Here is a 12,337-nt window from a genome sequence, read left to right on the forward strand (position 1 = left end):
CAAAGAGACTTTAGGAAGATTTAAAGGAATAATATAAATTCTATCTAAATCTAAGGGTATATAGCTCTTGCTAAGAACAAGACGTTGCGTAAAGAAGAGGAATAATAAGAAAATCATATAATTAAATAGTCAGGGGCTTGGTGGTCAATGCGTGCGCACGTACGCACGTGGTCTTCAACGGACTTCGGTAGAATTCGATAGATCTAGCAGAACTTGGCAGAAGTTAGACAAAGTGTCAGAATTTATCTGTCGAGTGTTTCACCAAGACGTTCCTACTGTAACTAGGCTAGTCCCGTTATAGTAAAAGACAATAGAGCTTAAACGCACAGCGGTATACAAGCCGAAGGATATTAAGGCGTAGTTTTATTAATACCGCGACGTTAGAATTAAGTATATAGTTATACCTATAGATATATATAATTTTAATAAGTTAGAATTCTGCGTTAGTATTAGTAAGGACTAGTAGATTATTATAAGGGAGCTTTATTAAAAAGCTTACCTTTTTACAAATATAAATTATAAGCTAGTTACTATAATAGAAACGATAAGTAGTAACGGAGTTAATTTACTACCTATAATTATACTTGCGGGCGTATAGTTCCTCTACTAGTAGTTTAAGAATTCAGCCCTTTCTAACTACTATCTATTGGGCCTATTAGAAATAGGCTATTTAAATAATAAATTGGCTTAAGCACTTTAACGTATATAGCTCTTGGCGCTAGCTAGGTGCATATAGGCTCCTAATTTTTAATAGCTACGGCTCTTACCTTATAAAGGAGTTTATTAAGTATTACGATAATTAAAAAATTATACTATTTACCTTACCTCCGCATATAAGCCACCTTTTATAGCCTTTTAATGTTATTATATTTCAGCCGTATAAATACTACTATAGTAAGGTAGTTAAGCAAGTAATATAAACGGGCTATACTAACTTTAATAAAGTTAAATTCCTCTACGCGATTAAATTAATTCGTTGCTAAACATTTAAATTAAGTATAATTAAATTAGCCTTCCGGCAGGCAGGCCTCGTTCCTTATAACCCCCAAATTGTCTTTAATTCTATATGCGAGGCGCGTCTTACTACCCCCCCCCCTCTACCACCTTATAAGCCACCATCTACGCTATATATACTAAGATCTTTACATACAGTTTGGTGGAAAGTTTTTCCGCTAGCTTAGGAGGTATATAAAGATAATAAGGAGGCCATAGATATCTTTATAAAATTCGTAAGAGGTAGTTCGGCAAATATACATGCACGACTATAAGCTAAACGCGAGCTTGCAAATATATAAGCAGTTGCCAGAGCTTATCAGCAACGCCAAAAAAGTAACAGAAAGGTTATACAGAAGGGAGGGGATATATACGCAGTAAATGCACGGTTAATTATATAAAAGCGCGAGCAGGAGGAAGCTCTAAAAGCTGCATATGTATTACTGAGGAAGGAACAGGCAACTGCGAAGCAGCTTCTTTAAGATGCTATAAGGCGGCTAGAGCCTTAATCTATTATATATAGAGACTCCTTCTATTAAGAAACCAGTACTATACCACAAGATTCTAAATATTCGACTTTTTAGTAGAGTTCTGCGGCTTTAAAATCATGGTCTTGGCAAATCTGACGTTGAGGTGGGCTCTACTCGTTGAGTTGGCCGGCACTTACCTCGGTAACGAGGTAAGTGGATCGCGACAGCGCCCTTTTGATAATGAGCAAATGCAAGCTAAAAAAGAGTGTATATACGTATGGCTGAGTTGATGTCTTTCGATTGTCAAAGAAGACAAAAAGGCGTATTGAATCAATATCAATTACTGTGTTTAGAGAAATGCACCACAATATCGTTGCACTTGAGCGCATACACCAGCCCCTGCCCGAGTTCAACTTCGCATCTCCCACAACCTTCACCTTGACTTCCTACGAAAGAACCGACCCTTCCGAACTACACAAACGCATTCACAATGCGACCATTATCATCGTTACGGTGGTTGAAATCGATGCCGCTGCGCTCTCACCCGCCGTGACACCAAACCTCCAACTAGTTGCTGTTATGGCTACTGGCACTGACTGTGTTGACCTAGAAGCTTGCAAAGCGAGGGGTCTCAGGGTCGTGAATTGTCCAAACGCAGGTATCGATACCGTGTCGGAGCACGCAATTTCCCTATATTTTGCAGCGAGGAGAAGGGTGGTACAAATGCATGCTGCCACAATGGCCGAACCGAGCGAGTGGAAAGCTAAGAAGACATTGACACGACTCATGCGCTTCGGGGACGGCAAGCCACCTTTGAGCTGCCAAGATGAGGTATTGGGCATTTTAGGATATGGGTCGTTAGGTATATCCGCTGACTCAGGCGGTTCATCCTGTTACTGACTACGATAGGAAAGCGCATTGCACACATTGGCAGTGCGCTCGGCATGACTGTCATTGTGGCAGCACGAAAAGGCGCGCCTTCTGCTACAACTGAATTACCTGCAGCCAACAAGGATCGGATCCCTTTCGATGAGGTGCTGAAACGAAGCACCGTTCTCATAATCTCCCTGCCGCGCACACCCGAGACAATAGATCTTATATCGACCCCAGAGCTACAATCGATGTCCCCTTATGCTGTCGTTATCAATATCGCACGCGGCGGAATAGTGAATGAAGAAGCTTTAGTGAGGGCAGTACAGAAGGGTTGGATTGCAGGCGCAGCTACAGATGTCTTTGTAAAGGAGCCCGTAGAAGGTGCTCAAGACAGCCCATTGTTGGGAGAGAAGGTGAAAGGTCTCAATATCACAGTCACCCCTCATGTAGCGTGGTTTTCTCAAAGCACCATAGCAAATTTGTCTAGGATCCTCAAGGATACAGTGGAAGCGTGGTGTACTGGCCATGAAATAAATGTAATCGTCTGAGTGGAGGGGGGGTGGGTCTTTCCGGAAGATGTGGAAGAGGAGTTATATTTAGATGGATCTGTCTACAATAGTAGATTGCATCGGTGATTTCCCGGTTGATTCTACCGCTAGCCTTCAAATATGTTGGTCGTTCCTGGAATAGCCAGAAAGGGGCACCTTCTTGGAACACTGCATTTCAAGTTGCCTGCACACTGGATAACCTTGATAGTTCCCGTCGTTCATTACTTTCACCGCCCCTTTAAGTAGCTTACTATAGGTGCCTCATGTTCTCTCGCACGTAACCATACGAGTCAGCCGCCCACACGAGTCGCCATAAAATTCACTAACTTTAATCCACTATAATTTTACTAACTACTAACTACTAAAAATATTTAAATAAAATTTAAAAAATAAGGACTTATATATAAAACGAGCTTATTTATAAAAAAAAAACTTATATATATTTTATATTTTAAATTAAATATCAAGTTTTATAATAGTATTATTTTATTTTAATACTTATTTATAAATTTAATAACTATTTAAATTAATAATATTATAAATACTATATTTGTAAGTTTATATTTAAACTTAAATTTAAATATTTTAATAGTGAAGTTATAATAGATTAAAGTTAGTAGATTTTAGTGGCTCACTCGCTTGGATGGCTGACTCGTATGGGTAGCTAAGATATTATCCCTTAGCCAGCAACAAGCCTCTTACGCCTTCATCTCATCAAAACCTGCGCCTAATTCTATCGATTCGGAAGGCCCCGCTGACCCCACCCAACATACCCACCTAATAGCCACCAATAGGCTGGAGAACGGTCTTAAACAGAGCTTTGATTACATCGGATGACCTGCTTCATGGCTTAAGCCCTGATGTTACGAACCCTGGTTGTGGAAATTTGCTATAATGGCACCGGTGCTAAATCTTAGAATCTCCATGCAAGTTTATCTCCGAGAAAGAGATCCCTCAAGCGGAGTATACTGTTCTTGCAGTTGCAAAAGACGTCATATTTTATCTTCATCTCTGTGAAGCTTGACATTCATCAAGTTGTCGTTCTATCTTCAATAATGAGCTATGCTTTGCTTTTGTCCTTTCCTCAAATAAAAACCTTTTGTAAGCTAAAATACAGGAAACTGAAACCTACAGCCAACCCTTGGTCTGGCTATGCGCCTTTCGTCCGTTAATTAAGTAAGCAATGATGAACCCCTGCGTCAGACGGGAGGGCTTGAATAAGAGTGAGGTAACCTCGTATGTATACCTTACGTCGCCCGCCTAAGTCCCTCTCATGTCATGGTCTGTCCCACTGTCTCAAACATGGCCTCTTTACTTGGTGCTACATTGAAGGCCTTCAGACTGGTCTGGATATGCCTAGCTATCACACTTCCTTCTGCCTATGGGTTTGAGAAGCGCAGCTATGAATACAAGCCTGAGGATATCATTACTCGTGATGTCTGCATTATTGGGGGTGGTTCGACTGGGACATATTCTGCTATTCGCCTCCGTGACATGGGCAAGAGCGTAGTCGTGGTTGAGAAAAAGGATGTGCTCGGAGGGCACACAAGTTCGTCTGCTCCTTATGTTAACTCTAAGCTTTCATTCTAACATTCAACCTGTCTCATAGATACCTATGTCGACCCGGCAACGCATATTCCAATTGACTACGGAGTAATCGATTTCCACAATCTCTCCATCGTAACGGATTACTTCACTCGGCTCAATGTTCCATGGACTACGGCGATGTTTCCGTCAACCCAGGAGCTATATGTGAATTTCAATACTGGCAAAGTAGTCGATGGATTTGCACCTGCGGGTCAAGCGGCGTTTGCACAAGCACTGGATGTCTGGATCTCGCATTTGGAGAAATATCCATACCTGAGCAATGGCTTTTTTCTGCCAGATCCGGTACCCGCGGATCTATTGCTGCCATTCCACGACTTTGTCAAAAAGTATTCCATCGATGCTCTGGTCTATTCGATGTTTGAATATCGTCAAATTAATATACTCGTCCAACCCACACTCTATGTAATGATGAATTTCAACCTCGATTTGATCCAGAATATCCTTAATGGTTTCCTCACCACCGCAAGTCACGACAATAGCGATATTTACCGCAATGCATTAGCTATCCTCGAGAAAGATGTATTGCTGAGCAGCCACGTAATCTGGACAGACAGGGACTCATCGTCTGAATACGTCAAAGTCGGAGTCGAGACTCCCTCAGGTCGCAAACTCATCCAAGCCAAGAAACTCGTTATCACCATTCCACCCAAGCTTTCCAATTTCAAAGGCTTCGACCTCAGCCAAAATGAAAGCTCGCTGTTTGGCCAATTCTCCAACGTCGCCTACTACACCACCATCGTGAAGCACGACGGCATTCCTGAGAATTTGTCCGTGGTGAACATCGGCCCCAACACGCCCTGGAACCTGCCTACATTGCCTGCAATCCTCTCCATCTATCCATCTGGCGACCCAGGCCTGCATGAGGTAAAATTCAGCAGTCCATACGAGCTCTCTGATGACGCTGTAAAAGCAGCTATTGTGGCGGAATTCAACCAACTGCATACGGGCGGTGCCGTCGCTTCAGCGACGACGCCCGAGTTCGTGGCGTTTGACAGCCACACCCCGTTTGAATTTAGCGTGCCGGCTGACGCTATCAAGGATGGGTTTTATAAGAAGCTTTATGCGCTGCAGGGGCAGCAGAGGACGTGGTATACAGGTGCCGCATGGGATGTACATGATTCAAGCTTGCTATGGCAGTTCACGGAAACGCTGTTGCCCGCTATTGCGGCGTAGTCCTCAATTTCCAGACTTTTAGTAACTAGCGGTGTAATTTGTGCAGGCTAATCTAGTGTCATACCAATCTCCACTCTGACACGAACCCTAAAGTTACTCAAATAGTCGATGTGCTTCGCATTGCAGCAAAGTTCTAACATCCCAGGAATTCTAAAAATAAAAATAAAAGCTTAAAAATTTTAATTTCCGACGCTACTACCACCGCTACCCTCAAAAAATGGCCCAAAACTCCCCTCCCCGCCCCGATGATGCATCCAGTGCTTCCTCGCCCCTCCGCCCCACTCCTTCAACAGCTCCAGCCCCGAATGGATCTCGTCTATCAGCCACACGAAGACGGGCACGAAGGCGGGCCGCGTTAGCACGTGACTCCCGTTGACATTCACGCTGAAGTTCGCGAGCAGCTGGTTCGTGGCCTGCGGGTGCAGCTGCGCGTGGTGCGGGGTGTGGAGGCTGCGGAGGGGCGGGATGGTGTGCAGGGCGAGGTGGAAGAGGAAGAAGAGGGTGCCGCAGAGGGCGAGGCTGGTGACGAGCTCGAGGACGAGCCGCCGGCTGCTAGACGCGTAGGGCGGGAGCGCGCGGCGGGTTTGGAGCGGCGAGGAGAGGGCCGTGTTGTGCAGAGTTGGGATGAGGGACGTGCGGTGGTGCTTGCTGGAGGGAGGGGTCGTAGTTCCCGGAGAGGAGCATGNTGTCAAGGGGGACGTTGGCGAATTTTTGATCGTGGTGAGATTAGGGAAGAGCGGGGTGATGTAGGTTAGTTGCGGCGTGACGGGCGTCGCATGCCTCGTGGACAGTCTCGAGAGGTGTGATAGTCTTTGATTCATGGAGAAGACGCTATTCCGGGTGGTTTACAAACATAAATGTGATGTATAGCTCTATGATGGCATAGCAAAAGACAGTCCATATTGTCTCGAAAGTGGACCAACAATAGAATAAATTGTTGCTTAGCACGTCCCATAGGGAATCTAGAGCTGGCTGATAGAGAGATGGGAAAGAGTAAGGGAGAGACTTCCAAGAACAAGACGAGCTTTGAGAACGGAAAAAGAACTCGCACATTTGCTCTGCAACGCCATGGCACACCCCTAATACTGTGAGACGTCGACGAGCGGCCAATGGCTGGTGGTGACGCTTTCCATCTTGCATGGCCTCGGACCCGATGTTCGGAGCACGAAAATGGGAAAGCGTGCTTGAATGTCACATAAGCCCGTCAAGCACAAAAAATATTATATATGATAATTTTCTTATCGACTGCAACTCTCTTGGTGATGACCAGCTCCCAGCACAAAAACTACAAGCTTGGGAGGAGCACGGAGCTCCGAGTGGGGCCCAAATCTCCGAGAGCTCTGTGCCGAGAATGTCAATCTTGTCTAACCATGATTAGCAACAAGCTTAGGGAGTGTTCGGTTGCGATCTGAGGTTGCTCCGTGCTTTCAACTAGTACTCAATCTGATCTGAAGCCGAGTGTTCGGTTGAGCGCTCTAGAAAGCCTTAAGCCTTGTATCGCGCACGCCGCCATTGATTTGAAGCTACTCAAGCAGTTTTCTAAACACCTCCGGCCGCATCCGCGTCATGTTATAGAGCCTCCGCTCACGCCCACGGAGCAACTACGTCGTCCACACCATCCGCGTCACATATCAGTGTGTTGAGTACGAACGCCGCCCGGTTGGATGAGAATTGCAAAGGAAAGAATTAGGAGAAGGACGTCGTATAGGGCCTGCAGCTGCAGCTGCAATATCGTCGGTGGGAGGGGTGGTGGGGGCATACTGGGTAGGGTGGACGATTGGGCGCATGCACAAGCAGAGCTCCAGATTCAATCTGGAGCTGAAACTGAGGGCTCCTTATTGATCTGACACCAAGATCTTCAGTTCAACTACTATACATGGTATGGCGTGCGGATTTGACGCGCTTGCCGATAGAGGAGCTTCAGATTGGAAAGTTGCCGTATACGCCGAACACCCGCTTCTAAACCCAGAACCGAACACTTATCTTTACGGGTTTATTTGTACGGCCTTGAGCGTATATATATACACAGTTATTTATTTTCCTAACCTTAAATATCCCCTTCACTTTCTATCCGAACTTCAGCTCCATCTCCTCTCAAGAGGATTTGGTATCAACATGCTTAACATTAACCTTCGCCCGTTGAAAGACATCTTCTTCGACCCTCTATGTCATTACACACCCTACTTCATAAAGCCCCTCCACGTTACTTTGCTTGCTTTTGTATGCGGCATCCAAGCATGTATTTACGCATATCTTTCCAATCTCCCAAAGGCTCTCCTTTTCTAGATTCTCAACCGCTCCCTGGATTGCCTGGATGGAGCACTTGCCCGTTCGCGGAAGCAAGTCTCTAACCTCGGAGGATTCCTTGACCTTCTGGGAGACTTTATTGTGTATTCCATGATTCCAATCTGTTCGGATCACGGTAGGGGGGGTTTTGGGTTCAATCGATTTCTTCTTCTCTTCTCTATCCTACAGGTGGAATTTGGTAGACCTCCTGAGCTCGCTTAGCCCACGTGATTAACCCAATTGGTTACAAGCAACCGTGTCTACATTGCGAAACCTTATTCAGACACAATCTGTTGTGCGCTTGATCAATCGGATATATCTTCACTCCCCGTCCGCGGATGCCACAGTACCCGGCTATGGGTAGCGGTCGCTTTACTCGAAGCATCCTTTCACATTAGTAACTTTGTACTTTTCTATATCGCGGCCATTCTCGAGAAAACAAAAGCAAGTAACACCGAGAAACAGATAAAGGAATTAACCAGTGTTATGATGAAACCGGCTCTAGTCGGGGGCTTTGAAAGTGGCTTATTCTTCACGGCCATGCTGGCATATCATCAGTACACGAAAGAGCTCTCATAAGTCATAGCTAAACTTATATCAATTGGCATAGTCAAAAGAGTGTTGTGGCTTGGCCAGTTCTCAGCCAAGGAAAGAAAGAAAATTTTCATAGGACGCTTTTTGTTCGCCTCACCAAGGCCTCGCCCGCCAATCGCTCAGTTCAGACAATTACACTCTCAAGCTTATCGATCTGCTGTTTCCCTTCCAAACTAAACCCCTCCAAAAATCTCTCGCCATAACTCCCAACGAAATTGTCATATGTCGTTTCCGGCTTCGTTCTACAGAGCCTGCACATAGTCTCCCTCACATACTCCTTCAAATTGGCGCGCGGAAACTCAGCCGCAATGCCATCAAACTCCGCCTTGGAAATCGTACCCTCCGGCGCCACGGTTGGTCCGGCGAGTTCCGCAAAAATCCCGAGCGAAGTGAATGCAACCTCGGGCTGCTTGAACCTCGCGATGGACGGCGTGGTATGCAGAGCAATGGCATCCCAGACGAGTTGAAGCCGGTGGGCATCCCAGCCCTGAGATCCTTCAACTTCGCGCTGGATGAAGTCCCGAGCGGCGTTGGCGCCGTCGACTTCGAAGCGTTTGTCTGTGGAAACGACGTCTCCGGTAATGGCCCACCCGAGGTCGTGTAGGAGGTTGGCAATTGCGAAGGCTTCGAGGTCGATGGATGCTGTCATCGAGGTCGGGAGGTGGGAGATGATTGCCATGCCTGTGAGCCAGGAACGGACGACATGGTGGTAACCTTGATCATCCATGAGCGAACGGGCATATGCTAGGGCTTTGGTTATAAGAGGAGTGTCGGGAACGGTGATGCCGGCGATTATGCGGGTTGAGAGGGCAGGAGTAGTTTGTGCCATTGTAGGAATTGCGGTATTAGTCTCTGATCGTCAATAGCGAGTCTAAGTTTGCTGAGGAGAATCGAATATAAATCTCAAACATCTTATATATAGTCGTATCATGCGCATATTCAAGGTTCCGACTTGCGGGTCTGTTCCGGCAGCGGATTTATCCCGCTCACGATTACTCGCTGTGGGTAATGCGAGGATTTCAGAGCCCAGTGTGCAGTACAGGCTCCAATTCCAAATGTTTGTTGAATCACGGATTCTGATTGGCCCAAACTAAAGAGATGTGCGAATACAGTGGGCTCCATCACGTGCTAAGCCGGTTTTACCATTTCCAGTAAACGCAGCTGCATATTCATAAGCAAGAGGATGCTTTATAAACGGATAGTATGTCTATGACCGTTTTTGGGCAAAGTGGAAAAGGGTTTATTTCTTTAATGCCTTTATACAATGGCGTTCAGCCCATTGTTACAGTAATGACAGCCTTAAAACTTGAGGGGAATAAATACCGTACACAATCCAAAATCCTAAATTCAGAAATTATTGATAGCTGAATTTAAGTTCACGCAACACCAACTCATCAGCTGAGGACTTGGTGCGTTTGATCTGAGCTAGCGGATCAAGTGCATAGAGAAGGCTTCGGCTGAATTCCGCGTGCGGCTTGCGCATAAATGGGGAAATAGTTCTCCCGAGACGTAGACCCAATGTATGGTCAAAGCAGCAAGCGGCGAAGATAAGGTTTTCCTATGCAACTGAAGTGGTGGCCCAACCCCACTATATCCCGCAATATCTATTAGATACCGTCTCACCATCTTGATACGTCTGTAGTCATCTTCTGAACATGTTTCTCTCCTCGTGGATCACATCCACACCAATTTCCATTTTGAAGACCGAGCTATTCGTGTGCTTTGCCTTCAAATGGCTGGGTTACGAATGGTCGTGGACATCAATGGTAATTGTCTATATCCTGGGAAACCTTGTCTCCAACCTCGAACCCCTATTTCAAATTCGCGCTGACCCACGAGAACCCCCTTTAATCCCACACAGAGGTATACCTTTCATCGGACATATCATTGGGATGTTCTGGAATGGCGCGAAGTACTTTCAGCTTGTCAAGTTAGTTTCACTGTACACTCTATAGGAGATAAGCCGGATCTAATAGCTTTATAGTGAGAAAACAAACCATCCAATCTACACTCTCCGAACGCTGACCGCGCGCACCATCATTGTAACCTCGCCCCCCCTCGTAGGCATCGTGCAGCGCTCCTCTAAATCCTTATCTTTCTATTCCGTGATTCTAGAGGTCACGAAGCGCCTCATCGCCTTCGATGAGCCAACCATGCACATTGTGCATGACAACGCTAATCGTGAAAACGGAGACCACGGGCTGATGCCCGAAACGCATGGTATGACAGCTGGTGTGTAGGTCCCGGACCCATCCTCAGCTCCATCAGTTCTATCCAACTCGAAAGCTTCACCAATATGCTAGGCCAGCCAGAGTTCCTTGGAGACGGCGCCCGCACTAGCCTTATGGAGTTCGTGAAGAATATCTTTACAACTTCGAATGCTCTCGCCATATACGGTCCAGAGAACCCGCTCGCCGTGCATCCGGATCTCGTCAATGACTTTTGGAGTTACGAGAATGGCATGGTACCGCTCCTTGCCGACATCTGTCCCGCCATCACTGCCCGCAAGCCGTATCTAGCCCGTGAAAAGTTGCTCAAGGGCCTCCAAGAGTTCGTAGAAACTGAACGGTATAAGAAAGCCTCGACGCTAATCCAACAGCGTGTCTCCATCAACTTGAAACACGGTTTGACAACAAAGATGGCCGGGAACGCAGAGCTGATCATGCTCTTCGGGATTTTAGGAAACGCCGTCCCAACATTCTGGCTGCTAGCAAACATATTCAGCCGGCCAGCACTGCTTGCAGGGCTGCGATAGGAAGCCGAAAAGGCCGTCGTCAGGAAAGCTCAAGAGGCAATCGTCAGCGTCAACATCCTCAAAACATCGTGCCCTCTGCTCGTCTCAACATACCGTGAGACCCTCCGTACAATCGCCAACCTCTCCTCCATCCGCTACGTGCTCGAAGACACACTGATCGCGGACAAATATCTCCTCAAAAAGAACTCGATCGTGCAAATCGCGTCGGGCATCATCCACGTTGACGAAAAGGTCTGGGGCGCCGACGCAGCGACATTCAATCCGCGCCGCTTCATCAGCGGCTCCTCGAACAATATCGAGCAGTTCTCTACAGGCTCGGGGGCTGCAGGCGAGCAGACGGCAACGCAGCTGCCTAAGAATGTTCCGTCGGCTGCGTACAGGGCGTTTGGCGGGGGTGGTGTGATTTGCCCCGGTCGGCATTTCGCTCAGAGCGAAATCGTGGGCTTTACGGCGCTGATGCTTCTCGCGTTTGATGTTACGATGGAGGATGGTGGCGTGATTGAGCTGCCGGAGAAGGACGATCGTCGCATCCCCCTGAGTGTGATGAAACCGGCAAAAGATGTTAGAGTAAGGATCAGAAGGCGGGAGGCGTCTGAATGGATGAGGTGGGGACTGGAGCTTTGAGAATGATGTGAGGGATGAGGGACGGTGAATGTGCGCACCTTGGACATGTAAAATATCCCGCTGAAGTAAGTATATTTCTAAAGTTATATTTCGTTAATGCAGTGAGAATATCTTAGAATTGCTTTGTCATGAGGCTATTTCGGGGTGTATTTGCCTAATGGGTTGGCAGAGGGGGGTTTTGCTGTGTGGTTGTAGGAGCTTAAAAATGTATTGGGAAGGAGAATACGTGGGAGGATGTCTTTCAGTTGTATTGAGAGCAAGTCTCTATATCTATACTACTGCTGTTTTAAACCGGAGGTCTTTCAGCTATTTTTTTCCAGAGGGCCCAAAAGCAACCACCGTAGAATCGTGGACATACAACAGTGATGGGTCAGCCTGTTTTATATGAAGATGAAACTGAATTCGAGATTGGA

General features: G+C 46.6%; 6 protein-coding genes across 6 annotated transcripts; 4 read left to right on the top strand and 2 right to left on the bottom strand.

The window, feature by feature from the left end:
- Window positions 1-983: 983 nt before the first annotated feature.
- On the top strand, window positions 984-1,181 carry K441DRAFT_558493 (uncharacterized protein; the record flags this gene model as incomplete). Its single annotated transcript, XM_067643413.1, has 1 exon — window positions 984-1,181. A coding segment is annotated over one exon (198 nt), but the record flags the coding sequence as incomplete, so codon positions are not given.
- Window positions 1,182-1,711: 530 nt separating this feature from the next.
- Window positions 1,712-3,121, top strand: K441DRAFT_696191 (uncharacterized protein). The gene is made up of 2 exons (XM_067652864.1): window positions 1,712-2,325; window positions 2,373-3,121. The coding sequence occupies exons 1-2, from the start codon at window positions 1,821-1,823 to the stop codon at window positions 2,882-2,884; spliced, it is 1,017 nt and encodes a 338-aa protein (XP_067504467.1). The 5' UTR covers window positions 1,712-1,820; the 3' UTR covers window positions 2,885-3,121.
- Window positions 3,122-4,186: 1,065 nt separating this feature from the next.
- K441DRAFT_559125 (putative FAD dependent oxidoreductase) lies at window positions 4,187-5,665 on the top strand (the record flags this gene model as incomplete). Its single annotated transcript, XM_067643436.1, has 2 exons — window positions 4,187-4,433; window positions 4,494-5,665. 2 exons carry the CDS (start codon window positions 4,187-4,189, stop codon window positions 5,663-5,665), a joined length of 1,419 nt encoding a protein of 472 aa, XP_067504468.1.
- A 34-nt stretch (window positions 5,666-5,699) lies between these two features.
- On the bottom strand, window positions 5,700-6,758 carry K441DRAFT_659426 (uncharacterized protein; the record flags this gene model as incomplete). The annotated part of the gene is made up of 1 exon (XM_067648530.1): window positions 5,700-6,758. A coding segment is annotated over exon 1 (611 nt), but the record flags the coding sequence as incomplete, so codon positions are not given.
- Window positions 6,759-8,466: 1,708 nt separating this feature from the next.
- Window positions 8,467-9,486, bottom strand: K441DRAFT_659427 (uncharacterized protein). The gene has a single exon (XM_067648531.1). The coding sequence runs from the start codon at window positions 9,372-9,374 to the stop codon at window positions 8,670-8,672; it is 705 nt and encodes a 234-aa protein (XP_067504470.1). The 5' UTR covers window positions 9,375-9,486; the 3' UTR covers window positions 8,467-8,669.
- Window positions 9,487-10,200: 714 nt separating this feature from the next.
- Window positions 10,201-11,924, top strand: K441DRAFT_686977 (cytochrome P450; the record flags this gene model as incomplete). The annotated part of the gene is made up of 4 exons (XM_067652044.1): window positions 10,201-10,475; window positions 10,530-10,781; window positions 10,814-11,234; window positions 11,301-11,924. 4 exons carry the CDS (start codon window positions 10,201-10,203, stop codon window positions 11,922-11,924), a joined length of 1,572 nt encoding a protein of 523 aa, XP_067504471.1.
- Between the last annotated feature and the right edge of the window lie 413 nt (window positions 11,925-12,337).

This window comes from Cenococcum geophilum (genome assembly GCF_001692895.1).
Source record: "Cenococcum geophilum 1.58 unplaced genomic scaffold K441scaffold_19, whole genome shotgun sequence".
Lineage (NCBI taxonomy): Eukaryota > Fungi > Ascomycota > Dothideomycetes > Gloniales > Gloniaceae > Cenococcum > Cenococcum geophilum.